General features: G+C 38.0%; 2 protein-coding genes and 1 non-coding gene across 3 annotated transcripts in view; 1 reads left to right on the forward strand and 2 right to left on the reverse strand.

Moving 5' to 3' along the window:
* Nucleotides 1–26221, reverse strand: part of SNX5 (sorting nexin 5) — a 26417-nt gene continuing 196 nt past the window's right edge. The window contains exons 2-14 of the mRNA XM_045832763.1: nt 25960–26042; nt 15179–15283; nt 13841–13951; nt 12970–13091; nt 11304–11427; nt 10302–10397; nt 8959–9064; nt 8798–8873; nt 7826–7865; nt 7651–7737; nt 5952–6111; nt 2536–2621; nt 1–802 (exon numbers count right to left, since the gene is read on the reverse strand). Coding sequence (XP_045688719.1) covers nt 752–802; nt 2536–2621; nt 5952–6111; nt 7651–7737; nt 7826–7865; nt 8798–8873; nt 8959–9064; nt 10302–10397; nt 11304–11427; nt 12970–13091; nt 13841–13951; nt 15179–15283; nt 25960–26010 — 1215 coding nt within the window. The 5' untranslated portion in view covers nt 26011–26042 and the 3' untranslated portion in view covers nt 1–751. The remainder of the gene's footprint in view (nt 803–2535; nt 2622–5951; nt 6112–7650; nt 7738–7825; nt 7866–8797; nt 8874–8958; nt 9065–10301; nt 10398–11303; nt 11428–12969; nt 13092–13840; nt 13952–15178; nt 15284–25959; nt 26043–26221) is intronic.
* LOC123815414 lies at nt 20257–20491 on the reverse strand. The gene has a single exon (XR_006785080.1). It is a non-coding gene; the product is annotated as a small nucleolar RNA SNORD17 (small nucleolar RNA).
* The window catches only part of MGME1 (mitochondrial genome maintenance exonuclease 1), a 20159-nt gene continuing 19474 nt past the window's right edge, over nt 25537–26221 (forward strand). The window contains exon 1 of the mRNA XM_045832768.1: nt 25537–25687. The gene's annotated coding sequence lies outside the window, so the exon portion shown is untranslated. The remainder of the gene's footprint in view (nt 25688–26221) is intronic.

A 26221-nucleotide genomic window follows, 5' to 3' on the forward strand; every position in this document is an offset into this window, starting at 1 on the left:
TCAGTTTTATTATTTTATTATATATACTTTATAAAAATTCCAAAGACAAACATCTCCCCCCACCTACCAATAAGAAGGGTGCTCATATCTTTCTTAAGATAGATCTGGCCATTTTCTATAGTAAGCCAAATTTGTTTTTATCCCCTTAAGATCCTTCCTTAAATATTTATATCCCAACTACAAAAATGGTGTTGCAAAGGGTACAGAAAGATAAATGATATGTTCTTCTCTTGTGGTAATACAGACACTTAAGATGACTAAAGAACTGTGAGGATAATAAGGCAGGGAAGTTACCTAATTAAGGAATGGAATGTCTGCTATCTGTAACAAGTAGTTATTTGTTATAATTGACACCTACCCTAAAACAACTGGTTTGTAGGGACACAGGCACATGAAACTGTGAGACTACATGCACCAGGCAATTCCTTATACTTGTTTGCATAAGGCACATATATCCTGCACCCTTTCTTAATAATTAAAAACAAATTACAGGAGAACCCAGTTTTAGATTCTGCCCACTTTGAGCTAATGGCTCAATTAAATGCATACGGAAGATTAGTTATGTCCAAGTAGCATGTAATAGAAATATTTTTAAACCAACATGGTTAAGTGTTAAGATTTTTAGAAATCAAAATATTTATTAACATAATTTTAAACTAAAGTCAAGAGTAATAAATCTTCTGTGGTGATGATTTAAGTGCAAGTGATGCTGGCTTTCACATTCATATCCTTCATCCAGAGAAAAAGCAGATCAGTTGTTCTTGAACAAGTCAATGCAGCTCTGCAAGAGGGTGACATTGTTCTGGAAGAAAACAAGTCAAATAAGACCAATGAATCACTCTAAGAGTCCAAGACTTCCTATTGATCTGTAAAAACTAAACTCAAACCCACCAACCTGGCTTTTCACAAGAGAGATGAAGGCAGCCAAACTGGGTCAGTGCTTTTCTTCATTAAATCACAACCTATACTCCTCCTCACCCCAATTTCAGGTTGGCAAGTTCCTCTCCCTCAGAGGGTCTGGGGCTGCTCACAACTCAAGAGCTAGTGGTTGCTTCTCCAGCACCTCCATCCTCCCTAGTCCCAGGTTTGCCTCCAATGCAGTCATGCCAACTCTTACTGTGAATTGAATTAACCACTACATAAAAAAGTTTTTTGAAGATGGAGGCCTTGGGAAGACTGGATAAAAAGTTGCTAAAAATTAGTTCTGGGTGAGATTTTAGATGAGATAAATGTTAAGTATTTATGTAGGACCTTTGCACAAATTGCTTTATGAAGTTCTCACTTTAAAGGGATTCAGAAAACTCAGAACACAAAGAAAATTATGTGTAAATAATACTTTAAAACTCCAACTTGAAAGAACTTGGACTTCAGAGACAAGAGGACAAACACATCCACACAAATGTTCTAAGTCTTCTTGCTTGAACCAATGCTGATATCCAGTGACAGTTCCCTCCTCCAGGGGCTGACCCACTTGCCCTGGACCAGACAGCACTCAGGGGGGACCAATCTCAGCTGCACCCAGTAACCACCCAAAAAGCCATCCCACAAGTTCTGAGTGAATCAGTCTGGTCATCAAGAAGTCGTTGCCGTAGCTGGCGTAGCTCAGTAGATTGAGTGTGGGCTGGGAACCAAAGTGTCACAGGTTCGATTCCCAGTCAGGGTACATGCCTGGGTTGCAGGCCATGACCTCCAGCAACCGCACACTGATGTTTCTCTCTCTCTCCCTCCTTCCCTCACTTCCCTCTCTAAAAATAAATAAATAAAATCTGAAAAAAAAAAAAAAAAAAAAAAGTAGTAGTCTTAAAAACTCCCTAGTAGATTCTAATGTGCACCTAGCATTGAGAACCAATGTTCTCCAACTTTCTAGGTAAAATTAAGTTAGGCATCAAATATACACAGGGAAGTATTCTTCCTTTCTAAACCAAAGAGTATCAGAGGACATTTAAGCAAAACTAGGAGACAATTTACTTTAAAATGTTTTTCATGAAAACTCCAGATAATTAAGAGCTATAATGGTGTGATAGATGTGTGATAGATAAATTAGAACAGGTTCTTCAAAGTGTGCTCCACAGGACTTTAGAGGAGGTAGAGTAGCTGCCATCAAAAATGCCTTCCCAAAAGCAGTATTTCACTAAGACATTATAAATTTTGTTCTGCAGAATACTGTTTAACAAGCGGCTCCCATTTACACTACAAGGGATTAAAACCACACAGCAACTTGCACTTGCCTAATGGATATTGAGATAATGAATTGGGAAAAAACTTTCAGAAATATTTTATTTATTTATTTCTAGAGAAAGGGGAGGGGAGGGAGAAAGAGAGAGAGAGACATGCCAATGCATGGTCGCTTCCTGTACGCCCAACATGCCCTTACTGGGAATCAAACCAGCGATCCTTTGTTTCACAGGCCTGACCTCAACCCACTGAGCCACACCAGCCAAAGTTTTTATGTTTTTGTTTTGTTTTGTTTTTTAATTTGGGGAAAAAAAATTTTTAAAAAGCTAGAACAGTTGTTGGCTTAATTTGAATACTTACCCTAGCATGCTTTATTTCCAGTTCAGACATTTCAATTAGATTCTTCCTAAATGCTGCCACTCTCTTTCGTTTGAAATTGTTTAGTTCTACAAAAGAGAAAGTTTACCAAAAAAAAAGTTGAACAATTTTCATCTTTAATTTCCAAATATCATTCTTACAGTGTTTCCCAAGCTTTGAAGCACCACCCTATTTTCTCATTTTTATATCCAACATTTTCCATGTATTATGCTTTATTATTTTAAGAAATGTAAAAGTGCAAAAAAGAAAAAAAAAAGAAAAAAAGATTTGTGCAGTGTATAGAGAAGGTGCTGTGACTGATCAAACATGTCAAAAGTGATCTGTGAAGTATTTTGGTACTATTGACCTTCTGGATAAATAATTCTTTGCTGTGGGGCTGTCTTATGCATTGGAACAGGTTTAGGGGCATCCCTGGCACCTACCCACAGGAAGCCAATAATGGGAGATAGCTGACACACTCAAATCAATAAAGGTATTGGTGAAAGTGAAAAATGTGTCTTTTATGTTACAGGAAAAAATGTAACAGACTTTTTGGCCAACCCAATAATAGATAATGGGTCGGGGAGGTGGTAAGCCACACATACATCAACCAACAGATTTTTCAAAGATTTTAAAAAACGTTGAAAGCCCTCCCTAGCTCAAGCTGGCACTCTAGACACTTAGGAGAAAAGTTATCCTCCTGTCTACACAGCACTGTCCAACAGAAATATAATGCAAGCAACCACATTAAAAAGTAAAAACATACAAAAATTTTTAGTGATGTGTTAATGGCCATACCTTGGGTATACTAGGCTGAATGAATCTCCCCAGATGTCAAGATAAGCTCTCCTCCTTCCTCTAAGGCCTGCACACAGGACCAGGACTCTAAGCTAACCCATCTATATCTCCCCACACCATTGTTTTATTATGCTCCTTCAACTGACTCTTATCAATTCAGTCACAAGTCTTACAAAGAACTGGGACCAAAAACAAGACAAACAGCTTAAGACTCATTATTCTCTGAATTGTCTAGAATACTATACTTTGAAATAGCATACAACCAGGCTTACAATTTGAATAAAGAAGATAAAAATAACACAGGAACTAACCTCAGGCAATAAGGACAGGCCTGAAGTGGCACCATTTTAAAACATTCATTTTTTCTTAATCTTCTCTAAAACTCCCAGAGTCACTAAACTCTGACCTATGTAATAACCTATGGTTTCAGCATAGCTTTTAAAAAATTTTTATTGATTGATTTTAGAGAAAGGGAAGAAGGGAGGGAGAGAGATAAAGAAACATCAATTTGTTGTTCCATGTGTTTATACATTCATTGGTTGATTCTTTTATTTGACCTGACCAAGGATTGAACCCATAACCTTGGGGTATCGCGTTGATGCTCTAACCAACTGATCTACCCAGACAGGGCTCACCTCAGTAGTGTTTAAGTGTGTTCTTTTCCTTACAAATTTAAATTAGCTGCTTAAAGGAGGGCAGGCAAGAATTTAAGAAGAGGGCAACAAGAGGAGGTTCCTTTGAAAAAATCCAAAAAAAACCTGCCATGTAAGCATGCCTCCATGCTATCTACAAAACTTTTATACAGAGAAGCTCTGGTCCTTACCATTAAGGCATTACAATCCTGAAAAGGTAAGAATTAAGACAAAGGAATAAAATTCTACTGTTCACAGCTATTATCAGGACGTTTCCAAATATGCCTAGATTTTGAAACTACAGGGGGAAAAATGTTTTGGAAAAACAGTCTTAATATGAGACTGGGATTCCTCATGGGAACCTGAGCTTTGAGGCAGTGGGGAATTGTTTTGTGAATCAAATACAGGCTCACTATAATTATATTTGTTCTAAAAGACACATGCTTTACTTTTTGTTCTGGCATGGTCCATAGCCTCTAAGAACTACAGGGCAGTGAGATTCCTTAAGGAAATGACTACATATTGTTCAATGAAATACTCTTGTTCAGTGAAAATGGTGCACCATCACCTCCTAAAACTAAGCTATATTAAAAAGGTATGTGAGAAAGCAAGAAAAAACTCCATGGATATGTACTGGAATTCAGTCATCATCACCAGCTCCACGATTCCTGATGGGGTAGAGAGAAGTAAATTTCATGTGCACACACCCCTATATTTCCTTGCTGTCAGAAGGCTTAGAAGCAGAAACTCCACAGGAGCAATGAGCATATTTAGCACCCCAACTTGTTACTATTCCTTAAGTAAAAAACCTGGGCTCCTTCAAGAAATTGCAGTTTCTAGGGCTGGATAGAAAAGGAATAAAATTAGCCTAGACCACGAAACTGCTCAAAAGAATGGAAGGTATATCACAAGAACACATCAGCTTAAAGGCATTCCTTGCTGGCTAGGTCTGAACAATTTGAGCCCCAAAATATGTTAGTGTAATAATAAATTTTAAAACCATTTTAAAAAATGGGAACCCATGATTCTAATAAAGGTAAGAAAAAAACAGAGAAAAAGAGGAGGCTTGTGTTTCAAGGATGTCAAGTGCTAATCTGGGAAGGGAATGCCAGAACTGGGGGAAGGGGAAATCATTGACTTCCTGTAACCACCAGAGTAAAGGCTGCCTCAGGCAAGAACCATCAACAAAGGCTACATTTTGGGGAAGAGTTTGATATGCATGGTCTTAAACAGTCTCCCCATAAAGTGCTAATTAGTGGCATGGGAAAGAAAAATTTACTACACAGTGGAGAAATCCAAAATTACTTGACTAGGTATTCAAAATTAATACCATAAAACTTTGAAATTGCTTAGGGGAAGATGGAGAGAACATGCCCTCAGATACCACTTAAGAAGGACATATTATTTATATAGAATTCTGTTGGAAATGCATCAGTGGAATCTAGTCATGAGGAAACAGACCAGCCAAAAATGAGGAACGAATCTACTTGTACAGCGATTAGTCTTCAAGAGGGCAAAAATGTCATTTAAAAAAAAAAAAAAAGGTTGTGAGAAAGATTCCTTCCAAATTAAAGGAGACTTAAGAGCTGTGACAACTAAATGCTATCCTAGACTGGAGGACATTACTAAGACAAACAAAATAGAATGTAGGTTGTGTTATATTGTACCAAAGTTTACCAAAGTCAGTAACTGTACCACTATAGGGTAGTAAGAGAAATGCAGTTTTTCAGGGGGGAAAAAAACAAGCCGTAATACAGAAAACTTTATCTTAAATGGTTATAAAAAACCCAACATGTTTATAAAAACACAATGGAGCACTGTTTTGCAAGTGACAAAGCAAAAAAAATTAAAAACATAAAATCAAACTGTGGATAGATATGGACCCCAAGTAAAGAATTAAGTATGGTATTCTTGGCACTATTTGTGAAACTTTTCTCTGTAAGGTTGAAATGATTTACAAATAAAAAGTAAAGAGTGGTCCTGCTCAACCTTCTTTTGCAGATTCAGAAAGCTGTTCAAATTTCTGGCAGCATTCCTGCTGGTGTGCCTCAGCCAACTTGACATCTTTGCTTTTTAACCGTGCCTTATCCAATGCTTTGTTTGAGTTCTCATAGTCAATGAGGGCTTTGGTACGCCTGTATAAGAGATCCTAGGAAGAAAAATAAGATACGACTCGGTAGTTAAAATATCCCAAGTACTATGATGCCAATGCACTAACTGAAATGTTAACTCTCCTTCTACAACCCCTTCTCTGTTACTAGTTTTTTAAATCGCAACATTAGACTGGGAACAAGTCTTAACAGCACTACTGAGGGCTTTCTGTCACATGAAAAAATAAAAAAACAACAGTGAAAACGGAAAGATTTTTTTCTAGAAAGTAATTTTAGAATTTCATTAATCACTGTATATTACATACAACATGTGTAGTTACTGCAGGGTGAGTCAAATGATGGGAAGTAGGCAATGAGGTAGTAAGAATATCCTTATAACCCTATCTGGAAAACACTGCCTTTAGGGACAGGGTCTACCCTGAGGATCTTACAGCAAAGCAGATGTTACCTTAGTACCTAAAATGGAGAATTAGAGTGCATATATGACAAATACATGAAGTTCAATTACATCTTTTGTGTAGATGCAAAAAACTTGATCATTTGCATTTAAATCCATTATAAAGATACACTCAGCAAAAGTGTGTAAAAAAAAATCCAAAGACAAAGGAAACATGCCAAAAGACAAAAGTAAAACCAAAATATGGAGAAAATAATGAATTTCTACATCCTGATGACACTTTCCTATTATATATTTTCCCTAATTTTATGTTGCCGGATTCAGCATGTTTTGCAATACATAATTCAAACACACTTGTTCAGGATTGTGTAGACAGTGAATAATGCATTTTCATTCCAAAAGGTTGTCCTACTAGCCACTTAGTCTTGCTTTTGATAAGTAATGCTTTATGACTCAAAGGCCACAGTGACAACTGAAATTCAATAAAAACTCACAAGTACCAAAACCTTCTGTCTCAGAAATAGCCCTGTTGGCAAGTCTTCACTTATGCCCCGCATTTAACACCACATAATCCACAAAACTATTAACTGTCTATTCAGTACCACCCCTACTGCTCCCAAGCAATAAAACTAAGGATACAATGCCACAAAAAAGGCATACGAATGTGAAAAGATTTCAATCTAAAATGGAACTGAAAGACATGATATGAAGAATTACATACATGTGCCTGCAGAACAAAACTTAAGAACTAAGAGGCTAATTTCCTATAAATGCTGGATTTACAGAAGACCCAGAAGAATTTCCTGACCAATGAACAAGCCAGCCATGAACTTACTGCTTGAGACAAGCACCCTCAAATAATGAACTCACTACTTAACTCTGACTGGACTTTCCACTTTGTGCCTTCCTTGCCCATAAATTCAACTGGCCCCAAACCCTCACCAGACTCAAATGTAGTATTTGCTACAGCATGTGTTTTCCAAACTGTAATTCCTTTGCTATTCCTCAATAAACTGAAATTCTAGTAACTCAAGCTTGCTCAGTTTGCATCTCTATTTAGGTCCACATCACTTGCACAAACAACCCTGACAAATTCCTATCTTCCTTCACTTGTAACAAAAATAATACATCTCTGACATCAGACCTCTGGATCATGGTAGGGCAGACGGAAAGAACTTACTTTAGCAGCCTCTATGTTGAGCATGTAATATCGAAGGAGCTCTGTCACCTTTAAATCTTCATCTGAGGAGACTCGACTCTCTATTTTCTATTAAAATAAAATAAAGGTCACCATCATCTAAGCAGAAATCCACAGGTTATAAAACATATAATGAAGACCAACTAAAAATTCTTACCCTAAGCTTTTCAAATAGTTCAGCAACCTTCAACAGGTACCTGAAATATATACATGATTTCAGTTTAAGGTCTTGAATCATGTATGACATATGATCTTATCAGTACTCCAAGACATGAATGGATAAATTTGGGAGTCCTAGCAATTGGTGCTTCAGAATTAATTTATCAAGAGTAGTGCTTTTATCATAGTTGACCCAATTAGTAGATACGATGATAATAAAATTGAGCACATTTGTAGTGCCACAGTCATGGGTATCAACCTCTCCTGGTGTCCCTTAAGCCATTTTGCCATGCAGAACTTGTGTCCTTAGTTCTTATCCAATGCCAAAATTGTGTTAACCAGGGTCAGGCTCTAATGAACCACTACCATGTGTTTCCCAAAGCCATAAATATGTATTATTTCATCTTGGTTCTGCCATCAGCTGACTTCCACCTTCAAATCAGAAATATTACCTTCTGTTATAACAAGCTTAGGTGTATACTGTCTCACACCAAAAAAGCCAGGACAGAGAAACTGAAAAATTCAAATTAAAAAGAAGCTCAAAATCAGATTGGGGTCATTATACCATCCTTATGACCATTTTAATCAAATCTCTTCAAGTCAGTCCACACTACTGTCAGGTAAAGTGGCAAGCACCATGATGCCCGAGACCACACAAGACAAAATCAAAGACAACTCCAAGATTAAAATAATCAAAAAGAATGGAGACATCTAATAAATCCTCGACAGAAATAAAGGCTTTAACAAAACAGCCACAGGTTTGGTAAGGAAATGCCCTCTGAGTCCTTTACAAAGAGTCTCTGTTCGGAAAGGGAGATTTGAGTTGCTAGAGACGATCTACCCTTGATGAGGCTTGTGCTCAAGAACAGAACTGAAATTATATAGTCATTATTCATTACACTTCTAATTATACAACCTAGTTATTTTTTATTACAGAATTAGGTGGAAAGCTTTTCCAACAGAAACTTACTTTTTGATGACTGTGGGCTCTTCTAAAGCCAGGCTATGCAGGCAGGCTGCAGTTTGGATATAGTCATCTGCAACATCTGCAGAAACAAGAACAGCTCTTTTTATATGAACAGAGTTGGCACATTAGCAAAGCTACATGGTTAGTAGGTGAATGGTATTTACTTTTATGAGATCTGGTCATTTTATCAGCTTTTGTACATGAATCCTTGATCCTATTGTAATAGTTAATGAGGAAATTCTTCTCTTGCTCAAAGAAGTCATCTACCTCCTAAAAAAGGAAAAATAAAACTTAAGAAGCAAAACTTAAAAAAATATGAATGTATATTTTATATTAGAACATTTTTTAAAAAGTACGTTCATGTGTAAGGTTAATCTCTACAGACCAGAGAAATACAAATTGAGAAGATACCATTTCATTCATACTCAAGACTACAAAAATCAAGAGTTGACAGGAAATGTCAACAGAGAACCATTCTGAAAAGCCATTTAGCAATGCCCTGTAATACTCCAGTATCCTAGTATCTAGCGATTCTGCTAGAGCAACAGCACTGCCTAGTGCATTGCTTGCTAACTAATTTGGGGTACCACATTCATGTCTGAGTTTGTGTGTATGTAGAAAAAGAATGAATTTGGTCGCTTTCAGACTGAGAGGAAATACTGGAATCTGGTGGGCACCAGCCAGGGACACTAAACACCCTTCAATGTGTGGGTACAGGACAGTCCCACGCACCTTAAACTGTGCCAATGAGATCATCAAAGAGCTCCCACATTTCTGATAATGCCCCCTGTAGTTAGCACCTATATTCTGGGATCCTTATATTCAAACCCCAAGTAACAAAGTTAGATAGCAAATAGTAGCTATTATGGTAACACAGTTAAAAAGGAGGTGAGGGAACTGAGGAATGAGAAATAAATCATACCTGTGAGGTCACTATGAGACTTGCGTATTAATTTGATTTTCTAGACCAGCACAGTCTAGTAGAAATGTGTGAGCCACACATGTCATAAAAATTTTCTAGTCACATTATGAAAACAAGAAAAATTACTTTTAAAATAAATCAGTGTATCTACAACAAAAGTATCGGTGAGATTCAAGTCCAGCATGCAAATAAAAATTTGGTGCCTTAATTGCACCAGATAATTTACATGCCAAGTGCTCAACTGTCATATGTCTAGCGCTACCAAAATGGACAACACAGTTCTGGAGAATGGAATGAAATACTACTCTTGTAGCTAATTAGAAAAAAAAATAATAATAATTTCTCTACAGAAAAGGAGAAGGTAAACAAGACAAGTGTAGAAAGGTTCTTATCCCCTCTCCAGGAACAGACAGGGATATTTTGGGAAGAAAAGTGACAATTCAACAAGTAGATGAAAACAACCAAAATTTGAAAACAATTACATTTCTGAGAAGTTAATTTGTTTCACAAATCTTTTTTGAAGAAATAAAAGATCACCTATCCACACGAAGTCAAGAATTTTCTTCAACAGCTAAAACCACTTACCTTAACTCCAGAAAAAAGGACTTCATCAGCACTTTTCACCACATTTTTGAAAAAACCACCAAACATCTCTTTGGTATTTTTCCGCCTAACGCTCAGCTGCAGGAAGATAATTCCAAAAGAATAGTTTATGGTACATATATTTTTTCTAAATTCTTTTAAAGAAGTCCTGAATACATTCCAAATAACACTGTTTACTACTACAAGCACACACACAAAGATTTAAGACAAATTCCACCTTAACCACCACATCTAAAATATCAAATGAACAGCTAAATCTAAATACAGATCAGAATTCTCAAAGTGTGACTTAAGGGATACTTTGAAAACCGGGAACCAAGTCTTAATGGCTTTTAAATCCTTGTAAAATTATTGTTTTGTTCTGTGTTCTTTATCAAACATCACTGGTGATAAGACAGAAAACAGAAAATTTCTAAACCGGGGCTTATCTCATACATTTTAACAGAAACCTTTACTTAAACAAACAAACAAACAAACAACCCCCACACAAGTCTTTTGTCAATAAAAAGGTAGCCAAGCCCTTACAGTGTAGCTCAGTGGGCTGGGGGTTGTGCCATGGACTGAAAGGTCACTGGTTCTACTATTCCCAGTTGGAGCACATGCCTGGGTTGCAGGCCAGGTCCCCAGCTTGGGGAATGAGAGAGGCAAATGACAAAAGTTTCTCTCCCACCCCTTTTCCCTCTCCAAAATACATACATACATACATACATAAAAAAAAAAAAAAAAAAAGGCAGCCAAGAAGAAAAATGTGGATCAATTTAAGTTTCTTCTAACAATCCTAAACTTAACAGAGAGAAAACTAGTCTTCAGAAGGGGAAAAAGGTCAAAAGAGAAGAAACAGCATCTACAAAAAGTTTCCACTGAGTTGGAAAGAAATTCGGAACTTTAAAAGTTAATTTTGTAGAAAATACATCAAGTATATTTTTAAAGTAAAGTCTTGCACATTTTACTAGATCATGAAAATGGATTAAAAAAATGCCTTACATCCTGATCATATTCCAGGAATACATGAAAGTTGCGATCTTTTCTGAGAACAGGGTGAGAAGAGAGCCGCTGAAGAAAGACTTCATGGGAGGACACAGTCTTCTTAAAGACAGCAAGATATTCACTAAAAGAGAAGCATTTAGTTGGTACCACTCAACTAGCAACCACTACTGCACCCAGTTATCACAGTTCTGCTCATGCTACTAAGCACAATACCTGAACATGACCTAAACATTTTGGTATTACTTTATAACCATTTAAGTAATAAGGTAGCTGTCATTTTGGAATCTGTGGAATGAGCAAACGAAGAGGGAAAGTGGTATTATAACTGGGGTTGATGGATTAAGTCTGCAAAGCCTGAAACCTACATGCAAATACTGCTAGTATTTACCAGTCAATAGAATAATGGTTTCTTTAAAACAACAAAAACTCTAATTCTGCAGCTATATACACATAGCACTAAGTCTAGTAAGGCCCAGAATTATCAGAAATTATAACACACTCAAGGACAGATAGAGAGAATAAATTTCATTTTGGCACATCAGCATAAAGCTGATGAATGTCCCCCAAAGAACTCCCCTAAACTCCCAGCCTTTAAAAGCCCTCAAGACCAAGGACCCAGCACTTCCCCTTCCCAAGAGTCTATCTCCTAAATTCTAAGGGTCCTCACAAGACTTGCAACCAGGGGAGAAATGCACAAGGCAGCAGCAGCTCATCCCAGGCTAACTCCCTGAACCTGTCTCTAAGGCCTCCTTTTCTCTGACTTTTCAGTGAGCCAACAGCAGCCAGTCTTGGCTCATTTCTTTCCCACAACATTTCTGAAAAGCCAAAGCAGCCCCCCCACCTAGACCCTCTCTAGCTTCTCCTAAGACGCTCCTTGTTTCAATAAATGTACTCTCAAAATTACACACACAAAAGAATATAATTATAAAGTGGATTTATCTCAATCTAGACATTAAAGATCACCCTAAACTTCCTGATAGAAACTTGAGTCTTGTGTTCAGTGCTTTTATCCTCAGCGATGATCATAAGTCACTCAAGTGGCTAATTCAGGACATGAAGTTATATGAGCACTGGCCCTAGATAATAATATGGGCTTGGGGCAGAGCATTAAAGACAACTGCTGAAATGAGCACCTGAATTCTAATATACTGATGGTAGAAGAGGGGAGGAAGCCAAGATAAAGTTCAAGAATGATTTCAAAAGAAACTTTAATGCAAACCTCCAACCATAATACAGAATAAATAACCCATATTTATGTGAATTAAATGACAGCCAAACTAAAATGAACTTTCCTGCAAACCTGCACTTCTTCCAAACCCTCAATATGGTTATCATTCAGAATGCTTCTTTGTAACAGCATTCACTGTAACCTACTTCAACTATGTTTCCAGTAATCAAACTTCAGGAAAGAAAGCATGGTACACTACCAGCAGCTTGAAGAATTATTTATATATAGACGCAAAGGTTTACTTCATTATGCTAGACCAGGATTCCGTAACAAGTATGGTCCACATAGGGGAAACTACTTGTCTATTACTGTTAGTGGCCCCCAGGAAGTCAAGGTCAAAAATTCAAGACTATTTCCCACACTCTGCAAAATGTGGTTTAAGACACAACTAGCAACTGTTAACTACTGCACTTAAAAAACTAATGATCTACTTACGCTTCCAGCTCTTGCTTCATCTTGGCAAATTCTTCTTTGGTCATAGACCCTTCACCCTCCCCCAGTTTCTGCATCTTCTCTCGAGGGCCATCAAAGTCAGGCTTTGTAGGAGCAGGTGGAATCTGCAGCAGAGGCAGGTAACTCATGAGCAAATTTGTCCCAGTAATGATATTCTAGTTGGGACCTATGCACAGGAAGCAGCCAGCCTTGTGAGTCACCTCTGTGTTTCTCTTAACCTTATTCCTTTTGGCCATTTAAAACTGTTCTGATAGTTCGGCACTCACTTGTTCAGTTTATCTATTTTGGACAATCGGTAGGGTACAATAGTGTTTATCCTGCATCAATGTCAGTTTAAAATTTATTTATTACAATCAGTACTAGAATAATAAAGATGGTGAAGAATCATCAAAATTATAGTCTCTAGACTTCAAAAAGGATTTTAATTCCAAAAGATAATCAAAAGATTCTATTATTTAATGAAGAAAATATTGTCAAATATAAGCTTCAGTACTAATTTTGTTTAATTATTTGGCCAGATACCACACTTAATTCTCCTTTAAAATCAGTAAGTCTCTTCTTTCAGCCATGCATTAACTCTCAAGAGCTGAACACAAAGACAATGGCCTCCTTTACTCCCTGAGCAGACTGCAACACTTGAGAAATTAAGACTGTATGTTTCGATTCATTTATAGCTATAACACTATCCTCATATATTGTTGACTTTAACAGTAATAGCACATACTGTAGTTGGCAGATGAAGTTAAGACTTTTCAAAATCCATTATGAAACATAAGTAAAAGTCTCTTTTTACAAATGAACAAAGTTGAAGAAACTGGCTTCAGTAATTACTTCATTTCCCAAATGTACTTACAATAAGCCCAGCATAGTCTGCAGTTTCAGAAAGAGTGTCATGTAGCCATACAAAATCTTCATGTTGCCTTATAACAGAAAATGCTGGGCTCTGAAATGTGGGCAGTGTGGTCTGTAAAGAAAGGAGAAATTCACTGGTAACTACCACTTTTAGACAAAGTGGTTTGAGTTTCCTGGGCTGCACTATGGGAAGATTCTGCATAATAAAACTTCACAATGAGATCTAGTAGAGAACAAAAAGCAGCAACACACATTTCCCACTGCTATAAAAAGTCATAGCTAAAATTCAACGCATTCTTTAAGGAATTCTTTTCACAAAATTCCACTTTCTGCCCTGGCTGGTGTGGCTCAGTGAACTGAGAGCCAGCCTGTGAATCAAAGGGTCGACAGTTTGATTTCTAGTCAGGGCACATGACTGGGTTGCAGGCCAGGGCCCCAGTAGGGGGTGCTCAAGAGGCACCCACATATTGATGTTTCTCTCCCTCCCTTCCATTCTCTAAATATAAGTAAATCTTTTTTAAAAATTCCACTTTCAGGCCAACCCAGGTAGATACAATTATCTTCACAGTGCCCTTTTCAGTAACTGATGTATGCAAATCAAACCACTAAGGTATTAAGAGAAAAAAAATCATGTGGGAGAGAACCTACTGATATTTGTTTTATTTAAATCGGTGCCTGTTTCTTCACCTGTAAAGTGGGGATGATAATTAAAAAAATGTAAGGTTGTAATAAAAAGACAATTAAATCCATGTAAACCCCTTAAGACCTTGCCTGGCATAAGGCAAGCATTCAATACATTTTAACTAATTTAAAAGGAGGGAGGAGGCTGAATGTGTTCCTGAAAGGACTGAATCTGAGAAATTAAACTTTTTCTACACTTTCCAGATTGGCATACTGCTTTTGTCAAATTAAAAATGTAGAGACAGTCTTCTGAATCACAAGAAACAAGCTAGATAAAGGCCAAGAACTTAGTAAATGTAGAAAAAGCAAGCACTTCCCACACATGCAAATTAAAAACAAAGGTGAAAGATTTCAGCCTGGTAGGTAGATGGCTCTGCCTCCATCACTTCACCTGATCTGCTCCCTCATAGAGCAGAGTACAAGCCACATTTAACATTGGCCATGCCTTAGGGTCCAAACACAGTAGCAAATGCTGCAGCAACAGCACTTATTTAGAGACTCACTACAAGATGAGGGAGGCGCACACTTAGCAGTGGCACAACATTATGAACAAATGGCAACCTGTTTAGTTCAGGAAGTCTCTCTTCGCTGTTGCTGTAAATAATAAGGCTGCAACACAGCATTGTTTTTGTTATGCAAGTCAATCTGTCACACTTACCTTGGTGTGTACTGTAAACTTGACCTTATCTCTCTCACTGAGTGCATCAGGTATGTCAATCTGAAGTGAGGGATCAACATTCAGGTCCACAGACACAGATCTCAGCTGAAATACAATTTTTTGGTTATTAAATCTCAAATTCATTTTAGTCCTAAAAAATATCCTTCCAAAAATGGGAGCTAGTACTTAAAAAACAGTCTATACAAGATCATTTTGAACAAAGTCAGCTGAGATAAATCTAAGTTAATTTGAAAAAGTAGGGAAATCTGCTCTTAAATGCATGGATGGGCCCAAGGTATTCCTATGATCTCAAGAAAGCAACTATGATCATAATATTATGTCCCTTAGTACATTAAACTAAATACCTGGAAGAACTGTTACTAAGAAGGCTTGCCTAGACAGGATGAAGTCTTTAACTTCTTACATAAATACCCCAACTACAAAGAACATTCAAGAGGCATTAACCAGACCCTACATATATCTGAAAGAAGAGACTAGGAAAACAGAGAACAGTCATGTGGTATGGGATCCTAGGTCAAAGGATAAAATTCCATCTCAGGAGTGGATCCATTTATATGCTGGAACTGTATGAGAACAGAAATCTAGACAGAAAAAATAAACTGTAAAAAAACTAACAAAGGCCCTAATTAGTAGAATCCCACTGTGGTTACATATAAGGGACAAGTGTGAGCACTGCCCTGGAAGTAAAAGCAAGAGATTTTTTAAGTTAGAAATTCAGAGGAAAATAACATCCAACTTCACATTTGCCAGTTTAAAAAGAATTTTTAGAAGAACTAGGCTTTTAGGAAAAAATGGTTAAAATGGTTTTCATACCGAATTTCAAGTATGATAAGTTCTCTAATTCTTAAAGCAGACAAGCTAATAGTCAATATGAAGGCCTGACACAAATGAAGCATGAAACTACATGAAATAAGCATCTCATCCCCTCACCCCAACTGTAAGCTAGTGCTAAAGTTGTCCTAACACTTCAGATTATTGCAGGGAGAATGCCAAGTCAAGACTGGAGGTCAAGAGGATGAGAACAGGGAATAACTGTGGTACTTCCCCCTGAATTTCATTTTGGATTCTTTTCTTCAAAATAAAAAATTCAAGACCAAGGACTAATAAACTTAACTTCTGAATTTAGAAAAAACTGTTTCAATCAAGTATAAGAAGATTAAATATACCCACTAGAAATGCATCCTCTCTGTATCTTAGAAACTGTCAGTACCTCCCTTTCCCCCTAGCACTAAGAAAAGATTTAAATGGCAAGAACCAAAGCCAGTCCTGCAGCAATGACTTTCCTCTAAGAAACAAGCATCAGGTTATATTACCAGAGTTTGATTTTAACATCAGGTATTAGTTAAAATCACAATATACTTAAGTTCCTGACACCTCAACCTAAATACTTTTCCAAAATAAGTTCTTGATGACTCCTATGAAATATTTGCTTATTTGGCTTAATATTCCTATGTCCATTTATGAACTCTCTACAAACAAAGATAAGCCCCAAGGTCAGGGATACTTCATTTTGTTGTAACTGTGACTCCAGCTCTGACGTACTTCTGATAAAAGCTTGCTTCCTTCCTTCCGGTAACTTACCAATGGGCAAATACAAAGTTCAAAAAGGCCTCAAAATATACATTAAAATTTGACTGCAGAGTCTACTGAACACCCCACCTAATGTTTCGTATCTGTCAGAGTCAGACCAGGAACAGAGTCAGGGCAGGTGTAAAGGGAGCAACAAACATGGTTAGAAAGATGGGGCCGGTTTAGGTGAATTTCCCTGAGCTCAGCAACAACTGAATTGTTTCTTGAGATTTCATTTCTTAAAGAAGTCACAAATCCCGGTTTCTAGTCACCTCTCAATTTCTGAACATGCTGACAATCCCATTTAGCTCACTATGAGCCAAACAATCTTAATGGGCCTGTGAACTCCACACGAACTAGCTCTGGACCTAGGGATTGAAGGACCTAAGGGGAATGTCATCTAGTAAATGAGGTTTATTTATAAGCACCACAGTCAGAGCTACAATAAACTTTACCAACTCCTTTTTGTCCCACTGAACAATTAATTATTTTCTGGTTTCACCTCTTTTCCAAGACCCCTAAACCATATGGGGGTAATAGCCTAGACTATTTACTGTATTACTATCTCCCTTTCTTGTCACAAGAAATATGGTTTTTGGCATGAGTGCAACTGAAGGCACATTTAACCAATAGTGGAGCACATAACCCTCCAGAAAATGAAGCAGATAAATCACCACAAAGTAAAAAGTTGTTGAATTAAAAGTTCTAAGTCAGCACAGCATTCTTACTCCGGAAGCATCATGTGATGCTCAGCATTCCTTTTTCAGCTTAGTCAACAAAACCAACACTCATGCCACAGTACTTGCTAAATAAATCACCAGGATGTAGGGTATAAAGACTAGGTTGTATCCCTCCATATACTTTCCCCTATTCATCCACTTCTATCCCCTACCCTAAATAGCAACCAGGTACTACTGCTGAGTACTGCAGGCCAACACCAAGTCTCTGACTTGGACTACATATGTCAAAATGCCAAGAATGGCTGTTTAAATCAGTAGTGAAAAGACAGGCTTCAGAACCAAGTCAGGTTAATTTTTCAATTTCCCAGTTCCCTTAGGTCACTTGTGAGAATCAAACTTAAAACATGTATTCTCAAACAATGGAATATAAGTTTTAGAACTAACTTTCTTTTGTAGATTTCTACAGAAACCATTGTATTATATACCCAAAGTTTTAGATGGAGTTTCAGCCCCCAATGTACTTTCCTACCATATTAATCCTTACAGTAAGGATTATAATGATCTTGTGACAAGGGGGGAGAAAAGGATAAATAAGTACTGCTTCATTTAGAAAGCAAGTTTTAACTGTTTTAAGAACTCTAAATGCTTGGCAAGGGAGTATGAAAAGGAAAAAAACTAATAAAAGAATTCCTGTGCATTTCTCCACCCATTCCTTCACCAGCCTGCCAGCTGCGGAACATGACACTGGCTGAAGGACAATTCTGCAGAGCTCTGAGATAAGGACCACTTTTGGTCCAAATACCACTTCTGACTCACTTTGGTACAAGACTTAACACTATGTGCAAAGCTCCCTCCTCTAAAAGGTTTAATGGCCCACAGATGACAAAGGGCATGTATGTGACTAGACAACATGGAAGGCTAAATTCTGAAATTCAGAACCCACAAGAACAGAGAAGATATATACAGAAGATATAGTAAGTGTTGTTATGGTAACCACAGGCTCCAGTTTACAGCAGTGCCATACAGCCAAAATAGCAAGACACTATGGAAAAGAAACCACTGCCACAGTAACTCTGATGTGCTAGAATGTGAGGTAGGTGAACAGCCACTAAAAACTTTTTTATCCTCACCTGAGAACATTTTCATTGCCTTTTTACTGAAGTTAAGGGAAAGAGAAGATTAGCTGTCTCCTGCACATGCCAGGACCAGGAAATTGAAACCCCATCCTTTTGGTTACAGTCATGCTCCAACCAAGCCACACCCGCCAAGGCTGCCATTTAAAATTTATCCAGTTTTGTACACAATGTAAGAAGTTGAATGTGCCTTCCCCTATATATCTCCATCTTAATTTGAATGTTGCAGAACTACAACAGATAATGAAAACTACAACAGATAGTTAAAACTACTTGTATTGGGTTGACTAAAAAGTTGGTTTAGTTTTTTTTGTAACAGGAAACATTTCTCATTTTCACCAAAAACTTTATTGATTTAGATATTTTGAGTATGCTGGCTATCTCTCACTATTGGCTTCTAGTAGGTACAGACCAGGAGTGCTGCTAACCAACCACCTTCCAATGCATAAGACAGCCCCAATGCAAAGAATTATTTGGCCAAAATGTAAATAGTACCAAGAAACTTTGCAAACCACTTTTAACATGTTCAATCAGTCACAGCACAGTCTCCATACACTGTACAACTTTTTTGGCGATTCAGTTGCATTTGTACTTTTTGACATATTGTACATAAAGCACAGAATGTCAAAAATGTTGCATATTACCTTCCATCTTCAATATTAAAATGGTTACACAAAAATTCACCAATTTTGGTAAGTTTTTAAAAAGTACACCCTGATATGACAGCTGTCACAACACAATCTAACAAAATTGTTTCAAATGAAGTTAAAAACAAAGCACTATTAGAGCCATCGTATGGAAAAAAAAGTGACATACTTTTTGGCCAACCCCATATATGTACATATTTAAGTGTTTTTCTGGTTTCCATTTCCAAAGCAGAAGCAATGCACTTATTAGCCAGCACATGTTACATCAGTGTGTCTTCCCTTCAAACTGCTTCTCCTAACGATTTTGCTTTCTTGTCCTCACTGCATAAGAAATTAAGGCCCCTACCATGGACAGTCACCCAGGAATGGTCCGTCAGCAACATGAAGCCAAAACAGAGGCAAGAAGCCTGCCTCCTAGATCACATTTTCACTCTAATCAAAGGAGCAGGAAACACCATATTTCATCTAGAAAGATATGCATGGCCTTGCCTAGTCCAATATTCATTAGTGAAGAAATAAATACAAAAATGTTCTGCTTGCAGACACATAAGATTCATATATGTACTTATGAAACAATATATTACTTTGTTACTGTTTTAACTTTGTTACTGTTTTAACTCACAGAAAGTGCTCTATAAGAAATTCTTAAAAAAAATTCAAATACCGTATCCATCCCCAAAGTATGATTCAAGTGCTGGTACTTAAATTATTTGTTACTGTTTTCTTCCACCCTGAAGGTAACCAAAATCTGTTTATCTATTCTATCCCGGCTCTTCCTTATGGCAGTGGTGCATGAAAATAATTGAATTGACTATTAAGCAATGAGGTCTGCTTCTACCACTATTTGTTTCTCATCTCCTGCCTCCCCCTTCACTCATAATTGGTTCTCCCCTTTGTGTAATTCAGGTCTGCCAGTATCATAATAGTCTCCAAGGATAACAGAACCAAAGTCTTCTAGAAGATCTCAGTCTACAAAGTTACAAAAGTTCATCATAAAATTTAAAAAACTAGATAAAGGGCCACAGCAAGTGATCAGATTTCCACCACTCATCTTGGTGGGATGGGACCCTCTGTCCCATCCCTGCTGACACCAACCATTCTTACCTGTAGTCCACCAACACACAAGCTGTCCATAGCAGACCACCACAGACTGCAGGGCATTTGGAGGCTACTTAGCAACCAGTTCCTAGAACAGGAACTGAGGCTTGGAAGAAGGTCGATGCAGCGTACTCAGCGAATGGATAAACTCAATCATCATTTCACGAGGCTGCAGAGCCCACGAACTAGTCAAATTCCAACAAGGAATCAGAAAGATTAAGTTGAATTATTGCCTTAAAGAACATTCATTTCAAGAAATCCATCTAATTACTAGATACATGGATTACTTTCAAATGAGTTCACAAAATGAAAAAGACTGAACTATGTGATTTCTAAGAATCTCCTAGCACACAAATGAACACTGAGAATGATCACAGCTGAACACAGAGGAAGCAGCTAAAAAAATGAAAAACTAATTCTTCCATTCGAAGTGAAAGCCCTTCACCCACTACTTAATCCTATCAAGGATTCCTCCCCAAAGTTGCTTGGTGTATCAAGTCCACTGACCTCTACTATAACACAAACCTGACATGTTACACTTCACTTGTTGAGGGTATTTAAGAGCATTCACTACCTGACCTTTAGGATTAAACCATGATGAATAGAAATAGATTTAATAAAAAAAATTACCTTCACCACCAACAAAGACTACTCAGCAACATGGAGAACTGTCTGAGCTTAAGCTTGTATCATAAACGGTTGTGACACAAATGGCAGCATGGGGAGAAGGCTGCCTGCTTCCTGGTGACATTTCTTCCACTTTGAGTGGGAGATACATTTCCCAGATCATTTAGCTGTAAATATTCCAGTACTTCATTTCATCATTCACCAGCAGCTTTGTACTACTCGTCAAGAAAGACCAAGTGAAGGCCCAAGAAGTTAATATCCTGCATTTGTACTCATCATTAACACTGATTAACACTGATTAGAATGCAAGTTTGGGGCCTGCTCCTCAAAAACAAGTTAACTATAAATTCTTCAAGCAGAAAACACATGCCACAACTTAATATAAGCAGCTATTCTGAGAAAATTATACTTTTCCCTCTAGATCACATCAAAGTACCTGAAAAAGTTACACCAAATTTGTAAAAGGGAAGGAAGAAGGGAATCTAGCCAAGGACGCAATATCTGAACTGAATTAAGTTCAGTTCCTCTTTTGAGCCTCTAACTGCAATTTTGCACACCCCTCCCTTGGTATTTATGGTTTGCCTTTGGGGTATGAAAACAGATGATGAATGTCATATCCCTCTTTTAGAAGGGCTATCTCTTAAGAGTAACTCAATGGCCAATCAGAAAACAAACAGGTGTTCAAGTTGAAGTTTTCTGGAAAGCTAGATCAGCAGAGAAACTTTAAAAATACTTGTAAAAACAAGTTTACCACACTCCCATGAGACAAGATGTCCTCCTGCAGCCATCTTCCTTCACTGCTTTTTTTCCAAAAAGAAAAAGCAGAATTATAATGATCTGAAACTTTCCTGAAAATAACTGGGTTCTTTAAAAGGCTGTTTCCCTAAATACTACCTATTTTCACTACATGCACCTTCACTCACTGCATGGCTCTTGGAAGGGTATTAACCCACAAACTATTCTTGCCTAATTTCCTCAAGCAAACCAGGCCCTGATAATAAACAGAGGAAAATGTTTTAAAAAGCACAACTTTAAACTAAGTTCTACCCCACAGCACATTTGTCAGTGAGCTTCAATTTAGCCCACAGTGTACTCAGTGCTGTAGCACCAGAGCCTCAGGTTCCCACAATCCAAAGTGGGCACTAAATTCCAACACAGTAAATGCACAGTGGCCTCTTTGCAACTCGAAATTGCCCAGAACCGATGAAGGAAACCACTTCTTACCATCTTTTGGGAGGAGGATCTAATTCCCCCAGACAGTCAACAATGCTTATTTCATACAGCATGTTATTTTTTTTAAGAATTTATCAATTATAGATCTGAATATCCTCTGTAACACAACCTGGACCCCCTCATATCACACCATTTTAGAAAGGGAAGTTTAAACCAGTGATCCCCAACCAAGGAACATTTAACAATGTCTGCATATATTTTTGACTGTCACTACTTGCTACTGTGTCACCCAGTAGAGGCCAGGTATACTGCTCAACACTCTACAATGTACGGGACAATTTCCCACAACAAAAAATTAGCAAGCCCAAAATGTCAACAATGCTGAGTGAAAAAAACCTGTTTTAAACTAAAGCTCCACATTCAATTTTAGTCAGTCACCAGATCTTAACACCAAATAAAAACTTAGATCTCAGGATCTAGAATATTCCCTAATAGCCTCCCTTGGCCATTTCTTCCTACAGCCAAAAAATATGAGATCATGGGGATCTTAAAACACTCAGTACAAGTTACTGATCTAGAACTAAGGCTTAGACAGCTTTGATTAAGTCCTACTTCCAGAATTTAGACAAGAAAAATGATGTCAAGCCATTAAATGTAAAAAAGTCAATCCACAAATATTACTCAATTTGGAACTGCTGCTGTATTTATCGGTCAAATACTGGACCGTTCCTACAGTAAAATTTTAGGACATTCTTCCACCCAATCTGGTAGAGTGTCAAGTGTCCCTAGAACAACTTCCACATCAGTTAACAAAAAACTGCAAACCAGAACCGCAGCATGAACATTAATGCCTGGCTCTGAAGAGACACCATCCACCCAAAGTCCATGTAATTAACTACTGAACCAAGTTGTAATAGCACTAGGCTGGGAAGGGCTAGCACCTAGTCCTTGCAAAGCTTTTCCTATGTGCTCAACTTACTTAGGTCTATTACCAATTTAAGAATTAAAAAACAAAAATAGTCGTGGGAGCCAATCACGAACCATACTGTTTTTTGTTGATTTGCTGGACTACTGAGGAGACTCATCACCACAAAAGTATACACACTGAATCTGAGAGGAAACCTAAACATGATACCCAACTACTTAACTGACTTTTTGGTAAAGAGAAGGCCCAGAGAACCCAGGAGGAAGAAAATGACTCGAGATAAAGGTAACTTCCAATTATTTCCCCCTACCCACCAAAAATTCAGACACCTGAGAATATCCATGGACCAGCAGAAGGCTGCACAAATACTATATTATGAAGATGGAGCCCGATAGTATTAATGCTTTAGTTAACTTTTTCAGAGGCTACACTTGGTAAGCCTTACTTTTCTAAATTTAAAGATCAAAATACAATTATTTTCTTCAATAGCGAATGAGTTAAAAATCATGCACTTTTCCCTTAAACTGCCTTTTGGGATAAGAGACAAATCCCAGCACCTTTAGCTAAATTAAAATGCCAGCCTACCAGAGATACTCCTTTCAGTTTTCGCTAAACCAGGGAAAAGTACTTTACAAGGACTCAAAATCCTCGAGTCAGTTATGTTCCCTTCTTTATTAGTGGGTCTAAATCCCACAAACCTCTATTCTCATGGAAATTCCAAAGCCAACAGTTGAAAAGTGTGACCTCCTTTCTACAAAAATATTTCTGGTGATCAACAAAGCTGTTTTGGATAACATAACTTTGCCTAAGATTTTGTCTCTTGTTAATTCACACCTGTCCCAAACTTCCTTTAGGTTAACAGTAAAAACCATCTAGATGGTCTACAACACAGGACTAGAATTAGATCAGGAAGCAAAATAAAGCCATGTGTTAGGGTAAAATTTTACTAAGTTTTATTATTTCTTTATCCCCTAATTTAAAAAACTAAAGGAAAATACTTTTCCCATAGCCACTAAAAGTGAGGAGGCAGGAAATAGCCTTCATAATCCTCCCATTTTGCTAGATTAGAATGATGAGCAGGTTATTTCAAATACCAGCTATCATATACTGTACTAATAGGAAGGCCTGTTGAAGCAGTAAAGTCCTTTACAACAGCTGTCTAAAACATTTTAGGTCAAGAAAAAAGTGTGTGTGTGTGAGAGAGAGAGAGAGTGAGAGAGAGAGAGAGAGAGAGAGAGAGAGAGAGAGAGAGAGAGAATCAAATTGCCATCATAATTCCTATTCACCACCTAAACTTCTAAATTCAAAACTACCTTCAGAAGGTTCTAGAAACAATCATAGCCTTAAATTTCCATTTTCAGTTTTAGTAAAAAGTGTAAGTTACTTCTTTCAACATTCAAAAAATAAGAATACTCAACCAAAACCCTACTATTCTCATCACAAAGTTGCACTGCAATAACTAACAGCAATGATACCTTGTTGGGAACAATTCGTACTTACTAGGTGAAAAATAGTCTTTCCAAATAAGACTTGTAAAACGGATCTAACATTTTAAGAAGTCTTCCAGGTTCAATCTGAGTGTGCTTTGCTTATTCTAGGTAACTTTTTCCCCCCATTTTCTGTCGGAAAAACTTTTGATGATTCTGCACACAACTTTTGTGGTTCACGTCAACTTCCATTAATTGTGACACTAACTCAAACATAAAGGCAATAAACAAGTGGAGGCTTGTCTCTAATTAACTGGCCACAGTAACCTGCTCTTACTGTATTATTGGGTTGGCCAAAAGGTTCATTACATTTTTTCTCACAAGATGGCCCAGCAGTGCTTAGTTGTTTTTAACTTCATTAAACAATTTTGTTAGATTATATTGTGACAGCGGTCATATCAGCGTGCATAAAACACACACACACACACACCCCTCACCAAAATTGGTGAATTTTTGTGCAGCCATTTTAACATTAAAGATGGAAGGAAATACACAACACTTTCAACATACTATGCTTTAATTAGTTCAAGAAAGGTAAAAATGCAACTGAAATGAAAAAAAAAAAAAGAAAAAGATTTGTGTAGTGTACAGAGGCCGTGATGTAATGGAATGTGGTTTGTCAAGTTTCTTGGTACTACTGACACTTTGGCCAAACAATTCTTTTGCTGTGGGGCTGTCTTACCCATTCGGACATGTTTAGCAGCATTCCTGGCCTCTACCACTAGAAGCCAATACCGGGAGATAGCCCACCTAATCAAAATATCCAAATCAATGAAGTTATTGGTGAAAATGAAAAACGTGTCTTTTATGTTACAGAAAAAAAGATTTTTTGGCCAACCCAACAGTTACCTTCTAGACCTCAAGACTTAACTGGCATAAAAATAATTTACATAAACACTCAAATTAGCTGGGTTTAACAAGTATTTGACACCCACTAAGTATTACAGAACTCCCACAGTGACAACGCACTAAGCTTTTATGAAATTGTAACAAAACATGCTTCAGATATCTGACTTCATGAAATTTCTCTAATTGGGCCAAAGTTTCCTGAAAGGGTGGGGAGGACGTTTGGAGGCAACAAAACCAAACTGTCCTTTGTCGCATGTTAAGTGGATTTCAAGTTTCCCGTCCAGTCTTCACGAAGCCAAGGTAAGCTTTAAAAACTTTTTACTTAAGAACACATTCCCGGGTCTCCAAAAACTCACGAAGCGCCCGTTCGGTACTAGATATCTGACTGCGTACTATCAGAACCGGTCCCCCGTCTCTGGTTCTCACCCCCCGGGTCCGCAGGGAGGTCCTCGGACAGCCCTCAGGGAGAACAAAGGGCGCCCAAAGCCCCTGGGGACGAAGGAAGGAATGGGGGGCTCCGGGAGGTCGGCGGGACTTCCCGTCCTAGAGCCTGCAAGTGCATAAGGCCTCACCTTGCTGCGGTCCTCCTCTTCCTGCTGCAGCAACTCGGGAACCGCGGCCATGGCGACGCGGGCCTCGAGGGCGGGCTGCCTGGCTGTGCGAGGAAAGAAAAAGCTGGGCCGCCGGCGGGGCGCCTTGAGGGGCGGCCGCGGCCCCTCCTCCAACTAGCTTCCCAGCCGGACGGCGGCAGGAGGCCTCGGGACTCCGCCACCATCCCAGAAGCCCCAAGAAAGGCTAGTGGAGCGCCACGTGCTCCCCCAGAGCAGCCTCCCC

Source organism: Phyllostomus hastatus, unplaced genomic scaffold, assembly GCF_019186645.2.
Source record: "Phyllostomus hastatus isolate PE091 unplaced genomic scaffold, TTU_PhHast_1.1 phas_contig_17, whole genome shotgun sequence".
Lineage (NCBI taxonomy): Eukaryota > Metazoa > Chordata > Mammalia > Chiroptera > Phyllostomidae > Phyllostomus > Phyllostomus hastatus.